The 19,374-nt window shown below is 44.4% G+C and overlaps 2 protein-coding genes across 2 annotated transcripts in view; one reads left to right on the forward strand and one right to left on the reverse strand.

Moving 5' to 3' along the window:
* SLC9A8 (solute carrier family 9 member A8) overlaps window positions 1-5,015 on the reverse strand; it is a 59,905-nt gene extending 54,890 nt beyond the window's left edge. Inside the window, exon 1 of the mRNA XM_070744637.1 lies at window positions 4,750-5,015. Coding sequence (XP_070600738.1) covers window positions 4,750-4,763 — 14 coding nt within the window. The 5' untranslated portion in view covers window positions 4,764-5,015. The remainder of the gene's footprint in view (window positions 1-4,749) is intronic.
* B4GALT5 (beta-1,4-galactosyltransferase 5) overlaps window positions 4,473-19,374 on the forward strand; it is a 110,106-nt gene continuing 95,204 nt past the window's right edge. Inside the window, exon 1 of the mRNA XM_070744638.1 lies at window positions 4,473-4,503. Within this exon, the coding sequence (XP_070600739.1) occupies window positions 4,488-4,503 (16 nt within the window). The 5' untranslated portion in view covers window positions 4,473-4,487. The remainder of the gene's footprint in view (window positions 4,504-19,374) is intronic.

Consider the following 19,374-nt stretch of genomic DNA (forward strand, 5'->3'; position numbering starts at 1 on the left):
ACCTGCTGCACCACCCCGGCTCTATACAATACAATACAATACAAACAATAAAGGAATGGTTGGTAATAATGGTAGAACTTGCAAAGATGTCTAAATTGAACTTCTTGATTAAAGAAAAGATAGCATTTACATTTATGGCTCTACAAACCCTTTATTTTAGCCTTTTTGCATGAACCAGGAAAATGCACTTGGGACGTATGGTTTTGATGATTAAAGAAAAAAATAAACAGAAAATAGTAAGGGTTTTTTTGTAATCCTAAAGTAACCCTAAAGGAATTACTTTGTAATTCTATTTTTATTATATAAATCAGAAACTTCTTATACTTTTTATCTTTCCATCTGCATTTTTATCTTTGTTTTCTTTAGTGTTTTAGTTTGTTAATTTTTATATTCTCTTTACATTTGTTAGTACGTTTATATAAATTTATTATATAAATATAATAAATTTTATGCTTTACTGAATAATAGAAAATCATGCGCTCATGAAAACACCAAAGTACTTATTCCAAACCACTTTAAAAGTGTATACTGTACAGCTCATGGCTTTCCAAGGAATTATATTTATTTGTATCCTACTGTTTATAATTTTTACAAATAACTCAATAACTCCTATTTTTCCCACAACCCCATGACAAAGGGCGTGACTGGCCAAGGTCAACTCAGCTGTCTTTCACAGATAGCTAAAACAGGATTATAACTCATAATCTCCTGCTTTCTAGCCTGCTGACAAAACCACAAGACCAAACTGGTTCTCATGTGTTTTTAAACATTACCAACAGCTTAAACCAAAGGTGTTCTTTCAAGAGGCAACTGGACTTCAGAGCTGAGGAAGCTTCTTGGATGAGAAGCAAAATGTCTTCAAAGAAAAAATACCAGTGAGTCCAGTTGCCTCTTTGGGGGGGTGGGGGGTGGAGGAGAGCACCTTTGGAACAACCATGACCTGAATGACTGAGAATCTCCATAGGTATCGATAGCTTGACGTCTACATTTCCTGGAACTCATCTGAGAACTCATCTATCCAGTCAACGAAGCAGTGGATGTGATGTGCCGGTGCCTGGAGGCTGTTGGGGTCTGGATGGGTGTCAACAGACTCAAACTCAACCCTGATAAGATGGAGTGGCTATCGGTTTTGCCTCCGAGGGACAATTCCATCTGTCCGTCCATTACCCTGGGGGGGAATCATTGACCCCCTCAGAGAGGGTCCGCAACCTAGGCGTCCTCCTCGATCCATAGCTCAATTAGAGAAACATTTTTCAGCTGTGGCGAGGGGGGCGTTTGCCCAGGTTTGCCTGGTGCACCAGTTGCGGCCCTATTTGGACTGGGAGTCACTGCTCACAGTCACTCATGCCCTCATCACCTCGAGGCTCGACTACTGTAACACTCTCTACATGGGGCTACCTTTGAAGAGTGTTCGGAAACTTCAGATCGTTCAGAATGCAGCTGCGAGAGCAATCATGGGCTTCCCTAGGTACGCCCATGTCACACCAACACTCCGCAGTCTGCATTGGTTGCTGATTAGTTTCCGGTCACAATTCAAAGTGTTGGTTATGACTTATAAAGCCCTTCATGGCATCGGACCAGAATATCTCCGGGACCACCTTCTGCTGCACGAATCCTAGCGACCAGTTAGGTCCCACAGAGTTGGCCTTCTCCGGGTCCCGTCGACTAAACAATGTCGTTTGGCGGGGCCCAGGGGAAGAGCCTTCTCTATGACGGCCCCGACCCTCTGGAATCAGCTCTCCCCAGAGATCAGAATTGCCCCTACCCTCCTTGCCTTTCGTAAGCTCCTCAAAATCCACCTCTGTCGTCAGGCATGGGAGAATTGAGATATTTATTCCCCCCAGGCCTATACAATTTATGCACAGTATATCTGTGTGTATGTTTGGTTTTTAATAAGGGTTTTTAGTTATTTTAAATATTAGATTTGTTATATGTTGTTTTATTACTGTTGTTAGCCGCCCCGAGTCTAAGGAGAGGGGTGGCATACAAATCAAATTAAAAATAAAAAAGAATTCAGCCTTTCAGACCTCCAACACTGAAGACACCTTTCAACTTCTTGTCCCAAAGGTGCTTTTATTCAGGAGGCAACTGGACTTCTGAAAAATTCAGTTGCCTCCTGGAATAGCACCTTTGGGACAACCATGACATGGATGACGTTTTGTTATACACTTTGCCACGAACACCCTTAGAATGGCGTGGAAGTAGGAATGGATTTTGAGAGAAAAATTGCAGACTACAGGAACCAAGAGCACTACTTCACTGAGGACTCAGATATACCTCCAAGCTCTAAAAGGGTGCAAATGACCAGCTGTCATTCCCCACTGTCCTGTCAGAACTGAAGAAGCTTCCTGGATGAGAAGCGAAATGTCTTCAAAAGAAAAAAAAATGAAAAAGTCCAGCTGCCACCTGGGGGAAAAAAGCAACTTTGACCTGGACAACCATGGCCTGGATGATTGAGAATCTCTATAGATGTCAACTTCTTGTTTAAATGTTAAGATTTAAAAATTTTAAATCTTCTCTTAAAAGGCATGCATAAGCGTACCATTGTGCCTACCATCCCCATCTTACTGTCCTATTGTCCAAATTTACCTGTACCTACTTTGCTTTTATTTATTGGTCAAACATGTATAGGACAGTAGTAGTTTGTATAAACATTAAGTAAAATGTAACGATAAAAGAGGACAATAGGACAGTAGGACAGGGATGGTAGGCACAGTGGTGCACTTATACACGCCCCTTACAGACCTTTTAGAAATGGGGAGAGGTCGACTGTAGATAATCTTAGATTAAAGTTTTTGGGGTTTGGGGAAGAAACCACAGAGTGCATTCCAGGCATTGATCACTCTATATGTTTTTAATATTGAAGGTTTTTTAGAGTGTTTAATATTAAATTTCTTAAATGTTTTGTAGTTACTTGTTGTGAGCTTCCCTGAGTCTCAGGAGAAAGGCGGCATAAAAATCAATCAAACAAACAAACAAACAAATAAACAAATAAATATTGCCGAGGTTGTATTTTTTGCAGTTGAGTTTGGAGTGCTTTACAATGAGTTTGAATCTATTACCAGTTTGTGTACTGCAGTTTGTTTATGTTCAAATACCAAAATGTGCTTCCTGTTAATGACTACTTCACCTTCAACCACAACAACACACGAGCATATAATAGATACAAACTGAATGTAAACCGCTCCAAACTAGACTGCAGAAAATACAACTTCAGCAATAGAGTGATCAAAGCCTGGAATGCACTACCTGACTCTGTGGTTTCTTCCCCCAAACCCCAAAAACTTAGAAACACAGAAGCATAGAATACAATTCAAAGAACATGCTCAAACTGCTACAATTTCCCACCTGAATCATCCAACATCCACACAACAGACTAAGTAGTATTGTCCAGCAATTCACTCTAGGTCAGTGATGGTGAACCTTCTTTTCCTCAGGTGCCAAAAGAACATACACGTGCCCACCTCCCTAATCAATGCCTGGGGAGGGCAAAACAGGTTCTCCGGTCCTCTGGAGGCCCTCTGGAGGCTGAAAATGGCCTGTTTCCCAATTTCTGGTGGGCCCAGTAGGCTGTGCTTCACCCTCCCCTGACTCAAAAGGTTTCCCTGGAGCCAGGGGAGGGTAAAAACACCCTCCTCATCCCCCAGAGGCTCTCTGGAAGCCAAAAACGCGCTCCCAGACCCAGAGTCTCTGTGTGAGCCAAAAATCCACTGGCCGGCACACACATACACGTTGGAGCTGAGCTAGGGCAAGGGCTCAAGTGCCAGCAAATATGGCTTCACGTGCCACTTGTGGCACCCATGCCATAGGTTCGCCATCACTGCCCTAGAATATTGTTAAGTGCAATTATAGCTCTGGGATAAAAATAAGCGCACCCTTGTGCCTACTGTCCCTATCCTACTGTCCTATTGTCTTTTTTTTAAATCATTACTTTCTACTTACATTATGCTTATCCAAACTACAATCCTATACTTGTTCCATAAATAAATAAATTTAAAAAAAATATTGCACGTGTTTTGACAAAGAAATAAAATCAATAAATCTGCAGGAGACAGGAGAGTATCATCCCCCACCCAATGCCCACCATGCCCACCCCCTCAGTCTATTCCATCAGGAGTTCTTCAGACAGGGCTCGCCTCTGTCCCCCACCAGCCAAGCCTTCTGACCCCTGTCCTATTGTCTCTCCTGTATCTCATATATCTTCTCTTCTATCCCTATATCTTTCTTCTATTCTCTCATCGATTTATTTCATCCTATATTCTCTCTTCTAGTCTTTTATTCTATTTCCTCGAAGGTGTCCTCTGTTACCTTCATTGTGTATTATTGTGTATTGGACAATCAATCAATCAATCAATAATAAATGACAGCCGAGGTGTCAGGAGAGTCCGTAGACACGTCAGCATTCCCAAACAAGACACCTGCTTGGAGAGCGACAGGACGGCAGGTGGGACCGTAACCTCCTATATTTGGAAAGGCCCCAGCTGGGAATGACAGGAAATGAGAGTGAGTGCGTATGTGAGGAAGGGGGAGTGGGGGGTGTTCCCATTAAGGGCGAGGTGTAGGTTTCCCTTCCCGCCATTCTCAGGTAAATGACGGGGTGAAAGCCTCCCGTCTCTCTTCCCGCGGCCTTTCGCCCCCCGCAAACCGTTGACGACGCCCCCCTCCCAAACCGTCTCCTCAGTCCCACCTCCACGCCTCTTCCTCCCCCCACCCCGCCACGCCCAGAGCCCTTCAGGAAAAACCACTCACTCCGTTTGTGCCATTCTTCAACGTTTAACGACGATGGGGGTGGCGGAGGTTAGAAAAGAATGATGTTGGGGGTTTTTCCGCCTCCCCCACCCCGCACCATAGAGCGTCGGAAGGCCACTATCCGATTATCCGATTTCCGGGTTCTTATTGGCGACGCTCTGGAACCGCGCCATGACGCATCTCTATGGCAAGCAGGTAGTCAGGGAAAAAGGACCGGAGTGAGCGTTTGTTTGGTCCAGCGCCAGCTCTTTCCCGGTAATTACGTCGTCGGGGCGTTACGTCATGGCCGCGATTTGCATATCCACTCTTCTACGGTGGAGGGGCGCGTCATTTCTCCAGGTATTCACAAGAGGCTTCCGAGCAGGCGAACACCCACCTGCTGTTCAGGTGTGGCTGTTAAAGTACTCTTGGTGTGGAAAGAGCGAAACTGTTAAGGAATTGGTGAAACAAGGATTACTTAGGAGTAACCCGATCATTGGGTAGGCCAGGGGTAGACAAAGTTGGCTCTTCTACCGTATGACATGTGAACTCCAACTCTCAGAATTCCTGAGCCAATCGTGCTAGCTCAGGAATTCTGGGAGTTGAAGTTCACATGTCATAGAAGAGCCAACTTTGCCTACGCTTGGCTCTTCTATGACAGGTGGATTTCAGCTCCCAGAATTCCTGAGCTAGCATGATTGGCTCAGGAATTCTGGAAGCTGTAGTTCACAGGTCTTAGAAGAGCCAACTTTGCCTACCCCTGAGTCAATCCAATTTTTGGGGGATAAATCTGGAACATCAAGACATATTATGTTGGAATTACCATTCAGATTGGATAAATCCAATTGCTGGCTGGGTTCTCATTACCCACTAAAATGTGATGGTTTAAATAGTGCTCTGTGTGGGATTCAGGCTTAGGGGTTTTGTGTATGTGCTTTTGATTCCTGGGGATTACACAAAAAAAGTTCCTGGAGTTTTCTCAGCAAGGTTTTTTTAAAGTTGTTTGTCATTAGTTTAACATTTATGGGATAGTATTTTAAAAGCAGTCCTCATTTAGACACCATTCAAAATTACACTGGAATTACTGAAAAAAGTGACTTGTCACCATTTTTCAGACTTATGCATTGCAGCATCCCCATGATCATGTAATCAAAAATTCAGATCCTTGATAACTGGTTCATATTTATAACAATTGCGGGGGACAAAGGAAGTGATACAAAGACACGTTGAAAGCCTCCTTCAAGTCCCTCGATATTGACACCACCTCCTGGCACAAGAGCGATCAACATGGTGCATGCTGATCCATTAAGGTTGCCAGACATCTGAGGTCAGAAGAACAATCATAGCATAAGAGAAGCAAGCACTCCACAAAGCCAGAGCTGCAAATATTGCGATTATGGTGCCCACACATGTCTGCATAACATGTGGCAGAAAATTTTGTGTCCATATAAGCCTTACCAGCCACCGGTGGACACGTCATAGACAGCCCACAACCTGTTAGATAGATGTCAATGTCCTCTTTAAACACGATGGACGAACAATTGCAGTGTCCCAGGGTCATGTGATAATCTTTTGCGACCTTCTGACAAGCAAAGTCAATGGGAAAGCCAGATTCATTTACTAATGGTGTTACTAATTTCAAAATCAGAATAGAGCTGGAGGCGACCTTGGAGGTCTTCTAGTCCAGTCCTCTGCTCAAGCAGGAGACTCTATACCATTTCAGACGAGTGACTGTCCAGTCTCTTCTTAAGAACCTCCAGTCATGAAGCCCCCATAATATCTGAATTTAACAGTTGCAATGTTTTACTTAACAAATGTGGCAAGAAATTTGTAAAATGGGGAAAAACTTCAACAAATTTCTCTCTTAGGAGCATAAATCTGGCCTTCAGTATTGGTAATAAATAAAGGACTATCTGCACTCTCCATAAGTAGTACAGCAATACCTCGTCTTACGAACCTAATTGGTTCCCGGGGGAGGTTCGTAAGGTGAAAAGTTCGTAAGATGAAACATTGTTTCCCATGGGAAACAATGTAAAATCAATTAATGCGTGCAATGAAAAAAAAAAGCAAAATAACGCCACTGCCCGGCTGTCACCTTTTGAAACAGCCGGGCGCTTCTCAGCGTTCTCCCAATGCCGAACCCAGAAGTTCGGCAAAAGTTCAGGTTCGGGTGGCCACCGAGAAGCCCCGCCGCCCAGCTGTCACCTTTTGAAACAGCCGGGGGGCTTCTTGGCGGCCTCCCGAACGCCGAACCCAGAAGTTCGGGTTTCGGCGTTCGAGTTCAGGAGGACGCTGAGAAGCCCCCGGCTGTTTCAAAAAGCGACAGCTGGGCTGCGGGGCTTCTCAGCGGCCTCCCGAACGCCGAACCCAGAAGTTCGGGTTTGGCGTTCGGGTTCAGGAGGATGCTGAGAAGTCTCCCGGCTGTTTCAAAAGGTGACAGCCGGGCGGCAGGGCTTCTGGGCGGCCTCCCGAACCCGAACTTTTGCCGAACTTCCAGGTTCAGCGTTCGGGAGGCCGCTGAGAAGCCCCGCTGCCCAGCTGTCACCTTTTGAAACAGTCGGGGGGCTTCTCGGCGGCTTCCCGAATGCCGAACCCGGAAGTTCGGGTTTGGCGTTCGGGTTCAGGAGGACGCTGAGAAGCGCCCTGGCTGTTTCAAAAAGCGACAGCTGGGCGGCAGGGCTTCTCGGCGGCGGCGGGTTCGTAAGACGGAAAAAGTTCGTAAGAAGAGGCAAAAAATGTCCGAACCCCTGGTTCGTATCTCGGGTTGTTTGTATGGCGAGGGGTTCGTATCATGAGGTACCACTGTATGTGGCAATTTGCATCGCTGTGTTTTCCAGGAGAATAGTAAAATAAACTATGTTAGCACAACATGTTCACGCAACATTCAAGTCATCAATCACAATATGGCTTAATATAATATGTGAAATGATTATTTTTAATTTGAATTATAATAACAAAAAGCCCTGAAGATGAACTACCCCTGGTCTAAATACATTGTTGGAGATATTTTACTCGGTGGAAGGTAAATTGAGAAATAATTAGAACATTTTAACTTGAATGGAAAGCAAACTGAGATTGAAAATGATGAATAGGAAATTTAGAGCAATCAAAGTTAGTTTCTTTTCATAGGTAATTATAGAAAAAAATTATACCTATGTACCGGTATATGTTTTTAAAAGATAATTTTAGGCCAACTGATAAGTAACCAACAGAATAGAAGTGTTCTTCATCACATGAACTGCACGGGTGGTAGACTTATAGGCAAGAGACTTAAACAAGGTGGACCACTATTTATTTATTCAATTTTTATCCTTCCTTTATTTATAATTACTCCTTTCTCCTATTTTCACCACAACAATAACCTCTTTCCTTTGAACCTAAAGTAAAGTTCTGCTTCATAGCCTGGCTATATGGAACAATTCCTTCTGCTTTCACTCATTTCCCCTTTGGCAAAGCTAAGGTGAAAAGGAAACACAAACCATTAGACAGTAACATAATTACAAAATTAAAATAGTAAAAGCTTACAATATAATAAAAAGTCAGATTAAATTGAGAGAGAAGAACTTGATATTTCTGATTCAACAATATTGCATGCATTGGTCTTAACTGGTCCAGTAGCAGTAACAGGGGGGATATATGAAAAGTATTGAACTTTTCAAAGAGACTGGATTCATGTGTAGTGTTAATGCTTAGATTGTTTTTACTATTATTAATTAATTTGCAATTGGCTAAATCTGCACTGTATGCTAAGTTATAAACCATGGTTTACAACCATAATGGCAGGGTACACATAATTTGTCAAGTGAAAATCAAATCACATTATGGCTTAGCACAATACAGTGGCACCTCTACCTAAGAATGCCCCTACTTAAGAACTTTTCTAGATAGGAACCGGGTGTTCAAGATTTTTTTGCCTCTTCTTAAGAACCATTTTCTACTTAAGAACCCGAGCCCGGAAAAATTTCCCAGGAAATTTGAGAGCGTCACGAAGGCCCGGCCAATTTCCTGCCATTCCCCCTTTAACCCTGGTCATCTCAGTCTTTTCTGGGCTGCCAGAGGAGCCTTTCGGTGGCACTTAAGGAGGCTTTGGCAGTCCAGAGCGAGCGTTTTCATTTCTCTGGGCACTTGGAGAGGGAATAAACCTTTTAGCTGTGGTGACTCCCCGGCGCGAGGTTGCCTCCTGGAGCATTTAGGCGCAGAAAGGCAAAAGGGAGCGCTTCACCCTGTCCGGATCAACTCAGCTTCAGCCAAACGGTGGCCTCCAGGAAGGACATCTTCGTGACATCAAAGCTCCGCCCATAGAATTCCCTATTGGGATTCCCCACCTCTTTTCCAGCCTCCAGATCGGCTGAAAACACCGCCACCGATTGCAAAAACGGCGCTCTGCCTGGCGGCACCGCCCAACTGTAACCTTCTGAAACAACTGGGCGCTTCTCGGCGGCCTCTGAAACCTGAACCCGAACTTCTGGGTTCGGCATTCGGGAGAACGCCAAGAAGCCCCGCGGCTGTTTCAGAAGGTGACAGCCAGGCGGCAGCGCTTCTCGGCGGCCTCCCAAACCCGAAAAGTTCGGGTTCGGGAGAACGCCGAGAAGCCCCCCGGCTGTTTTAAAAGGTGACAGCAGGGCGGCGGCGGCCAGCGGAGTGCCATTTTGCAATTTTTTTTCCCTTTGCACGCATTAATCGCTTTTACATTGTTTCCTATGGGAAACAATGTTTCATCTTACGAACTTTTCGCCTTATGAACCTACAGTGATCCCTCGATTAGCACGGTCTCGATTAGCGCGAAACGCTGCAATGCGGTTTTTCAAAAAATATTAATTAAAAAATAATTAATAATAAAATAATCAAAATAATAATCAGTCTTCTATGTTTCTATGTTTCTATAAGTCCGCGCTAGTTCTCTCTCTCTTTCTCTCCCTGTTGCCGGTGTGGTATATGAGAGAGAAAGAGAGAGGCAGAGGTCGGGCGCATTACCGGGAGGTGGAGGCGGCGTGGGGACGCTGGGTGCTGGGGACACCGAGGAGGGGGTGGACGTGGCCTCTCAGCTGCAGAGCCGAACAAGGGCGGAGGCAACGGCGGAGTCAGGCGCTGGAGCCATGCGGGGCCGCTCATCCAGGGGGGCGTGGACTGGCAAGTCGCCCTCCTTTCTCTTTCTTTCTCTCTCTTATACCACACCGGTAACAGGGAGAGAAAGAGAGAGAGCGGAGGGCACCTTGCCGGTCCACGCCCCCCTAGATGAGCGGCTCCGCATGGCCCCAGCGCCGCCCAGGCAAAGGGGAAACCCCAAGATCGCTTGCCGCTTGCCGTATTGCAGCGAAGGAGGCGAAGCAAGGCTCCAAGCTGCAATACGGCAAGCGGCAAGTGATCTTGGGGTTTCCCCTTTGCCTGGGCGGCGGGAAGACCAAGGGAAGGTTCCTTCAGCCGCCCAACACCTGATCCGCTCCGCAGCGCCGCAGCAGCGAGGAGCCGAAGATGGGGTTTCCCCTTTGCCTTTACCCCATCTTCGGCTCCGCGCTGCGGAGCAGATCAGCTGTTGGGCGGCTGAAGGAACCTTCCCTTGGTCTTCCCTGCCGCCCACACGCAAACTCCACCATCTGCGCATGTGCGGCCATGAAAAAAAATGGCGCGCATGCGTAGATGGTGTTTTTTACTTCCGCACCACTATAACGCGGAAATCGATTAGCGCGGGAGGTCTTGGAACGTAACCTCCGCGCTAATCGAGAGATCACTGTACTTCCGGAACCAATTAAGTTTGTAAGACGAGGTATTACTGTATTTGGTGTTGCTGGCTATTTAAATGAAGTTATTTGACAGTCCCTTTCCTCATATACTTTATCTAAAATTTGGGAGACTGATTTGCTGTACTTTCTGATAGTTCTGATCTTTCAAAAATGTAAAGTACACAAACCTTGGACTTTATTTCCTTTCCACAAACAAAATGCTTGGGGCTTGCAAAGCAAATAGAAGACTGTTTCATTTAATGTTAAACTGGGCCTGGAGGAAAGGGAAGGAAACTGAGATTCACGTTTAAATCAATTGCTTTTGTGCCAGTCATTTCGCAACAACCTTCAGGCTACACACAAAAATAAACAGGAAAATCAGACTGAACAATTCAGGAAGTACCCTACTTGAATTTAAAATCAGAAAATATCCAAACGCTTTATTAGAAGGTAAGCATTTAATGGGAATTCAGAAATCCTTTCCCTGACCATTTGTTTTTCTTCATATAAGTCATATTAATGTGACCTATTAATGAGGGCACATTAGGTTCTAATTGTGCATTTTTAAAAACATTTTTGTCTGTTACCACTACTGTTATTTTATTTATTTATTTATTTATTTTATGCAATACACAATGAGGGTTTTAGTGGGTATATATCTATATACACAGAGTAAAATACATGATGAAGGTTATAGAGGAGATACTCATAGTAAAATATATCTAAGAAATAATAGAAAAGAAGATATAGTAATAGAACATATCAATGAAAGAATAGAAGAAGAGATATAGGAATAGAAGAAAGGTATAGGAGATATAGGAGAGCAATAGGACAGGGGACGGAAGGCACTCTAGTACACTTATGTATGCCCCTTACTGACCTCTTAGGAATCTGGATAGGTCAACCATAGATAATCGAAGGGTAAAGATAGTCCTTGATGTACAACCACAACTGGGATGGGATCTTCTGTTGCTAAGTAAGGTGGTTGTTAAGCAAGTTGCAATCTTTTTTTTTACCACATATGTTCAGCTAATTACATGGTAATTAAGTGAATCCAGCTTTTCCCTTTTGCTTGTTGGGACACCTGCTGGGAAGGTCATGGCAAATGATCTCGGGCTGCTGCAACCCATTGCAATGTGTGCACCCTGGTTTTAAGTGTGAGGACCAGTTGCAAGTCACTTTTTTCAACCTGCGTTGCTTAGTCATTGGGACCAGAGAAGGCCAACCCTGTGCGATCTTATTGGTCTCTGGGAGGCATGCGGCAGGAGACGGTCACGTAAATAGTCTGGCCCTAAGCCATGTAGGGCTTTATAGGTAATAACCAACCATATACAGTGATACCTTGTCTTACAAACTTAATTGGTTCCGGGACGAGGTTCTTAAGGTGAAAAGTTTGTAAGATGAAACAATGTTTCCCATAGGAATCAATGGAAAAGCGATTAATGCATGCAAGCCCAAAATTCACCTCTTTTGCCAGCCGAAGCACCCGTTTTTGTGCTGCTGGGATTCCCCTGAGGCTCCCCTCCATGGGAAACCCCACCTCCAGACTTCTGTGTTTTTGTGATGCTGCAGGGGAATCCCAGCAGGGGAATCCCAGCATCGCAAAAACGAGCGCTTCACTGGCAACGGAAGGCCGGAGGTGGGGTTTCCCAGCGAAGGGAGCATCAGTGAAATCACAACATCGCAAAAACACCTCGAAAACCCACCTTCAGACCTCTGTGTTTTTGTGATGCTGCGATTTCACTGAGGCTCCCCTTGCGGAAGTCCAGAGGTGGGGTTTCCCATGGAGGGGTGCCTCAGGGGAATCCCAGCAGTGCAAAAACGGGTGCTTCGCTGGCAATGGAAGTCCGGAGGTGGGGTATCCCAGCGGCGGCGGTGGGTTTGTAAGGTGAAAATAGTTTGTAAGAAGAGGCAAAAAAATCTTAAACCCCAAGTTTGTATCCCGAAAAGTTTGTATGACGAGGCATTTTTAAGATGAGGTATCACTGTATTGTTATAGTTAAATAAATAAATAAATAAATAAATAAATAAATAAATAAATAAATTCGAGTAAATAAATAGTTAATCGAAAGTATAGCTTTGTGTACTAGGGCAGGGGCAATGCTTCAGATTCAAAAGCAAAAAAAAACAGAGGAAGGCGCAGAATAGTGGCATGGAGGTAGGTTCTAGTCTGCAGAACCCCTAGTATCTTTATTTTTTCTTGGAATTTACATCTGCTCCCCAAAGCTGCAACACAATCTCAGGAAAGCCTGTCTGCTGTAAAAGTTGCCAAGTTGTACATGATCTGAAGCAAATTTTCTCTTCGGATCTCTTCACATCCTTACTTTATTTCATTATTTTTTAAAATATTTTTATTATTTTCAAATAAAAAGACAAAACATTACAAACAAACATGAAAAGACCAGACAAAACACATAAAAAGAAGCTACAATTTCTCCGCTCAGAATAGAAGTCTTCTTAATACAAAAAGGGAAAACTATTTTAGGTTACATCAATTCAGAAAAATAAACTCATCTATTACCAAACTCTAAGAACATTCCAATATAATACATTTAACTATTATTTTAACATCATTTAAAAATGTGATATTATTAAGCTTTTTTTTTTGTTCCAACAAATATAGGCCTTGTGCCAAATTTTATAAAATTCTGATTCTTCTTGATAGTTCAACCGCCTCGTCATTATGTCTAACTCTGCACATTCTATAATTTTCCTAGATACCTCCTCTTCTTTAGGTATTTCCTTTTCTTTCCATCTTTGTGCAAAGACAATCCTGGCAGCTACTGAGATATGAATTATTAAATAATATATTTCTTTTTTATATTTGTTATTTGTGATACCTAATAAAAAAAATCCTGGAGTTTTCCTAATTTCTTGTTGTGTAATTTCGCTTAACCATCTTTCTACCTTATTCCGGTAATTCTTTGCTTTATGGCAAGTCCACCATAAATGATAATAAAAACCAATTTCTTTTTTGCACTTCCAACAGTTAGGCGATGTATTTGGAAACATTTTTGAGAGTCTATTAGGTGGTAAGTGCCATCTATAAGACATCTTAATTTGATTTTCTTTAAAGGAGACTGATTTAGTTATTTTCCAATTATGTGTCCAGACCTTTTCCCAAACGTCTAAATCTATTTCTCTACCAAAATTTCTACACCAACTTATCATATTGTCTTTTAAAATCCACCCAACAGTCTTGGAGTTAATCAGATATTTATATACTTTTCCAATCAACCCTTTCACATCCTTACTTTAAGTGGGATAAGGGGAGAATATACATGAAGTTGAAGTTACATACAGGTATTTTGTACTCTTTGTGCACTTATGAACAAGAGTCTGAAACAACTCCAGTCAGGTGATTAAAACCGTAATCTATCTATGCAATGTAGAATGTATATAGTACAGTGGTACCTCATCTTACAAACACCTCTTCTAACGAACTTTTCAAGATACGAACCCGGTGTTTAAGATTTTTTTGCCTCTTCTTCCGAACTGTTTTCACCTTACGAACCCAAGCAGCTGCTGCTGGGATGAAGGGGTTTCTTTTTTTCCCCTTTTTTGAAGAAAGAAAAGGGAGGGGCAGCTTGGAGGAGTAAAGATTTCGCATGCTTGCAAAAGCACTGAAAGGGTGTCTTTTTAAGAAAGAAAAGGGAGGGGCAGCTTGGAGGAGTAAAGATTTTGCATGCTTGCAAAAGCACTGAAACGGTGTCTTTTTAAGAAAGAAAAGGGAGGGGCTGCTTGGAGGAGTAAAGATTTTGCATGCTTGCAAAAGCACTGAAACGGTGTCTTTTTAAGAAAGAAAAGGGAGGGGCAGCTTGGAGGAGTAAAGATTTTGCATGCTTGCAAAGGCACTGAAACTGTGTCTTTTGAAAAAAGAAAAGGGAGGGGCACCCCCCTTGCCTTTCTTCCTTCCCACTCACCCTTTAGCCTAGTCTTGCTTCTTCCACCTGCCCCCTTTAGCTGCTCCTCCCTGCCCTCTGTTCGCCTCCCTTCTAAAGTTTGGGATTTTCCTGAAGGATTTGCACGCAATATTTGCTTTTACATTGATTCCTATGGGAAACATTGTTTCGTCTTACAAACTTTTCACCTTACGAACCTTCTCCTGGAACCAATTAAGTTCGTATCATGAGGTACCACTGTATTAGAAATATTAAACGATGGTAATATAAAAAATCATTCTAGAAAATAAGAAACAGGACTTCCACATATCGTCCAATGTTTTATAATGTTTCGTTTATGTTTGTTTGTAATAAAAAAAAATTTTTGTAAGAAAAATGTAATTTATATAGAACAAATTATGAGAATGAAGAAAAGATAGAACAGACCTGCTGTTGTGGGGTGGGGAACAGCCCCATTTTGCAGAATGGTAGCTGAATAAACATTTAAAAGAGTGATAAAACTTACACTGAATCATTCTGTTTCGGTAACATGATGGGTAAATAATTTTGTTTTAGCAACGTCTGGCTCTGAAAAAATTGTATTGTCTTTTTATTTTCTTAGTGGTTATAAAGTAATGCATCTCAGTAAATGCGAAAGGAGAAGTGTGTGGGAAAGTATAAGTTCGTTTCACCACAAAAATTCACTATTGTTTGTTGTCATTGTTTGTTGTGCGTAGTGTTTGCCACAGTGGTTTGATTTTCTGAAGTTCTGTTTCCTCAGGTAACTCTTCAGCTACATCAGGGCGGTCAAACTTTTGGCCTGTAGCCAGGTGTATCACGTGCTGGCCACACCCATGCCTGGTTTAGCAAAGGGGGGAAAAGTCCCAATACCTCATGCGACAACTCCTAAGTTTGACACCCCTGGTCTACATCAATGATTTTGCTGACGGGAGTCTCATTCATTGAATGCAAACACACATCACAGCCATGTACTTCATGTGGGGTCAATTCCTCAAACCTCTTTCTCAAATACTTAGAACTACTCAAAATTCAAAAGCTTAGAACTACATCACTTTCAACACAACCTAAGCAGAGCTCATAAAATCATCTGCTACAACGTCCTTCCTGTCAACAACTACATCAGCTTCAACCACAACAGTACACGAGCACACAACAGATACAAACTCAAAGTAAACCGCTCCAAACTTGACTGTAGAAAATACAACCTCAGCAACCGAGTAGTTAATGCCTGGAACTCACTAACTGACTCTGTAGTTTTGTCACCAAACCCCAAAAACTTTACCCTTATAGTCTTAGACCAGTGTTTCCCAACCGGTGTGCCACGAGACATGGTCAGGTGTGCTGCAAAGCTCCTAGGGAAGCTCCAGCTGGGCGGGGCGCTATCGATGCCGGTGCCTCCGACCTGGAGCTCCCACTCGCAGCTGTTCCCCAGCTACTGCCTGATGCCGCTGTTCCCGGCGCTCTCCTGCTGGGCCCCAAAGAAGGAAGGCGGGAAAAAGGAGAGCTCCATTCTTCGCGCCTCCTTTTTCCCGCCTTCCTTCTTTGGGGCCCAGCAGGAGAGCACTGGGAACAGCGGCATCGGGCAGTAGCTGGGGGACAGCTGCGAGTGGGAGCTCCAGGTCGGAGGCACCGGCACCGACAGCGCCGCGCCCAGCTGGAGCTTCCCTGGCGTTGGCGGCAAGTGTCCTTTGGGGCCCGGCGGGAGGGCACTGGCAGTGGGAGCGGGAGGGTGCCAGCTGCAGCGGCCCCAGGCAGTTGCGGGGAGATGGCAGCGGCGAGAGAGAGCTCCAGGATGGAGGCACCGATGGTGGCGGTTGGACTTGCTGCTGGAAAGAGAGACATAGCAAGAGAGGCAGAGAGAGAGAGAGAGAGTTAGCAAGAGAGACACAGAGAGAGAGAGAGCAAGAGAGAGAGAAAAAAAGCAAGAGAGAGAGAGCAAGAGGGGGAAGGAGGGAGAGAAAGACATGGAGGGAGGGAAGGAGGGAGAGAGAAAGAGAGCAAAAAAGAGAGGAAGAAAGAAAGAGGGATGGAGAGAGAAAGAAGGGGAGGAAGGAAGAGAGAAAGAGGGAGGGAGAAATAGAGCGAAAGAGAGGAAGAGAGGGTTTTTTTTGTCCAAACTTTTTTTTGCCCCCACCCCCTCAATGTTCCCCAGGATTTTGAAAATATGAATAATGTGCCGCGGCTCAAAAAAGGTTGGGAAACACTGTCTTAGACTATCCACTGTTGAGCTCACCCAATTCCTAAAAGGTCAATAGGGGGTGTGCATAAGTGCACCAGCATGCCTACCATCCCTGTCCTAAATGTTTCCCTTTTATTAATACCCATTTCATGTATACAAACAGCATTATATCTATGCATATTACCAATACAAACTTGACAAAATTAATTAAATAAATAAAAATAAATAAAAATTAAAATATTTTCGTTTTTTTCATCCTGCAAGGAAAAAGAGAGAAATCTAACCTTTAGAGTCAAGAGAGAAAGGGATAATACTAAATTCAAAAGATGTTCAGAGAACTCCTACTCAGTAATATTGCCTTTCTATCAGGGAAAGTCATTTCAGGAAATAAATAAATTCAGCATCATAAGCTACATGAAATTCCTCATTCAGTTGAGTGTTGCATAACTTCAATTGGGGGATGTGGTTAGCAACTGTAAACTGTTCTGCTTCTCTTGGATAGCCCTGTATTTTTTTTATTTATTTATTTATTTATTTATTTATTCGATTTTTATGCCGCCCTTCTCCTTAGACTCAGGGCGGCTTACAACATGTTAGCAATAGCACTTTTTTAAGAGAGCTTGGCTATTGCCCCTACAATCTGTGTCCTCATTTTACCCACCTCGGAAGGATGGAAGGCTGAGTCAACCTTGAGCCGGTGATGAGATTTGAACCGCTGACCTTCAGATCTACAAGTCAGCTTAAGTGGCCTGCAGTACAGCACTCTACCTGCTGCACCACCCCGGCTCATCCTCCATGTACAATGATTGTCAAGACATTTGACTAGCAGATATCTAGCCAGTAGGAATTTTGGGAATGGTCGTCTCAATACATCTGGACAGTGCAAACCTATAAATATTAATCCAAGTAACAGTATAGCTCAAGCCAGTCTTGAGTCAATCGCAGTAAATCTGGTTGTTTACATGTACTTTGGGAGTTTCTATACAGTGCCCCTCTGGTAAGTCTCCAAACTCCTGTGAACTTGTCCATCACTATTTTGCTTGACTTTCTTCCTTTCCACCTAATACTGTAGTAGAGCTGCTCCTGGGATAAAAAGAAGAGGGGATGGTATTTCTGCTCTCCATTATCTCTGCTAAGCGTGCTGAAAACTACTTTTCCTAAAATCCTGATATAGTGAGATTAAGAAAAGAGCGATGGTTTCTCAACCCTCCAATGCCATATCAGGTGCACTGACTTCTGTGGCTGAATAAGAAGGATATGGTTACAAATTTGACTTAATGGGCAGGGTACTGTTTATGTCTGTCATTTATGTTCTTTTCCATTTGCAGCAGAGGCGGAGTAACGACACGGACACAGAGAGCTGGATTTAAAACTGGGTCATTTTTGTTAATTAAATTTGCATAATTTATTCATTAAATTAGCATAACTTTAACTAAATCTAACAAGGACCCGCAGGGTCAAACAATTACTTCCGGGGCAGAAAATGACATGAGAAAAACTTCCGGGGCAACTATGGGCGTAGCTCCATGCTGATCCAGGTGAAGGGCCCCACCTTCACCTGAATCCCAGCCATGCACCTGCATGTGGGAGGTCTCGCCGTCTAACCCCTACAAGGGGATAGAAATGGGCGGGACCCAAAGGCAGGTTCCCCCCAATTGCTCAGATCGAACTAAAGGCACCATGAGCCTTTGGAGAGAACCTGTCAATCATCCCCAAAGATGCCCAATGGAGAACACGCAGTTGCTAAACACCACCCAATTTCCGCCCCTAACCTGACAACCCAAATGACCAAAGGTAAGCCAATTAGACTAATCGGGGAGCGAAGCACCCCCTAACCATCCATCCGTCACCACAGTGTGGAATAGGTGAAAAAACGGTCGCAGAAAATACCGAGACCGCCAAAAATTCCTATTCGGCTCCCTAAGAGCGCCCCTCAGTGGCACACTGAAAGATAGGGAGGGTGGGTGGGTGTTTGCCTGCTCATCGTCGGGGCAAAAAGGAGGCCCCAAGCCTGCACAGCCTCTTTTATAGGGCTGGCAGGCTCCGCCTCCGGATGACATCATCGGCCAGGGCCGATGCCCAAAGATGGCGGCTACGCCGAAGGCCGTGTCTCCCTGGCCCTGCGGCAAATCCGGGGCGGGGATGATTCACCGGCCGCGCAATTTGAGATTGCTTATCTCAAGTCACTTTTGTCCTTCTTTACAGGTACCCTGTTTCCCCGATAGTAAGACACCCCCGATTGTAAGACATATCGGGGGTTTCAGGGGGGTCGGCTAATATAAGCCGTACCCCGAAAGTAAGACATATGTCTTACTTTCGGGGAAAAAAGGGGGTATTGCCGCCTCCCTCTCATCTAGCTGCGCGCCGCCTCCTGCCCACGTCCGCACCGTCCCCCTCTCCATACGTCGCCGCGTCTGCCACCTCCCTCTGATCTTAATGAGCGCCGCCTCCTGCCCACTTCCGCGCCGCCCCCTCCATACGTCACCGCGTCTGCCACCTCCGTCTGATCCAAATGAGCGCCGCCTCCTGCCCACTTCTGCGCCGACCCCCTCCATACGTCACCGCGTCTGCCGCCTCCGTCTGATCCAAATGAGCGCCACCTCCTGCCCACGCCTGCGCCGTCCCCCTCTCCATACGTCGCCGTGTCTGCCACCTCCCTCTGATCTTAATGAGCGCCGCCTCCTGCCCACTTCCGCGCCGCCCCCCCTCCATACGTCACCACGTCTAAATGTTAATTTTATGGTTAAAACAAAAAATTCGACAATTTTTTTCCAATATAAGACATACCCCGAAAGTAAGACATAGTGGGGCTTTTGGGGATAAAAAGAAAGTAAGACACTGTCTT

The sequence above is a fragment of the Erythrolamprus reginae genome, chromosome 3 (assembly GCF_031021105.1).
Source record: "Erythrolamprus reginae isolate rEryReg1 chromosome 3, rEryReg1.hap1, whole genome shotgun sequence".
Classification (NCBI taxonomy): domain Eukaryota; kingdom Metazoa; phylum Chordata; class Lepidosauria; order Squamata; family Dipsadidae; genus Erythrolamprus; species Erythrolamprus reginae.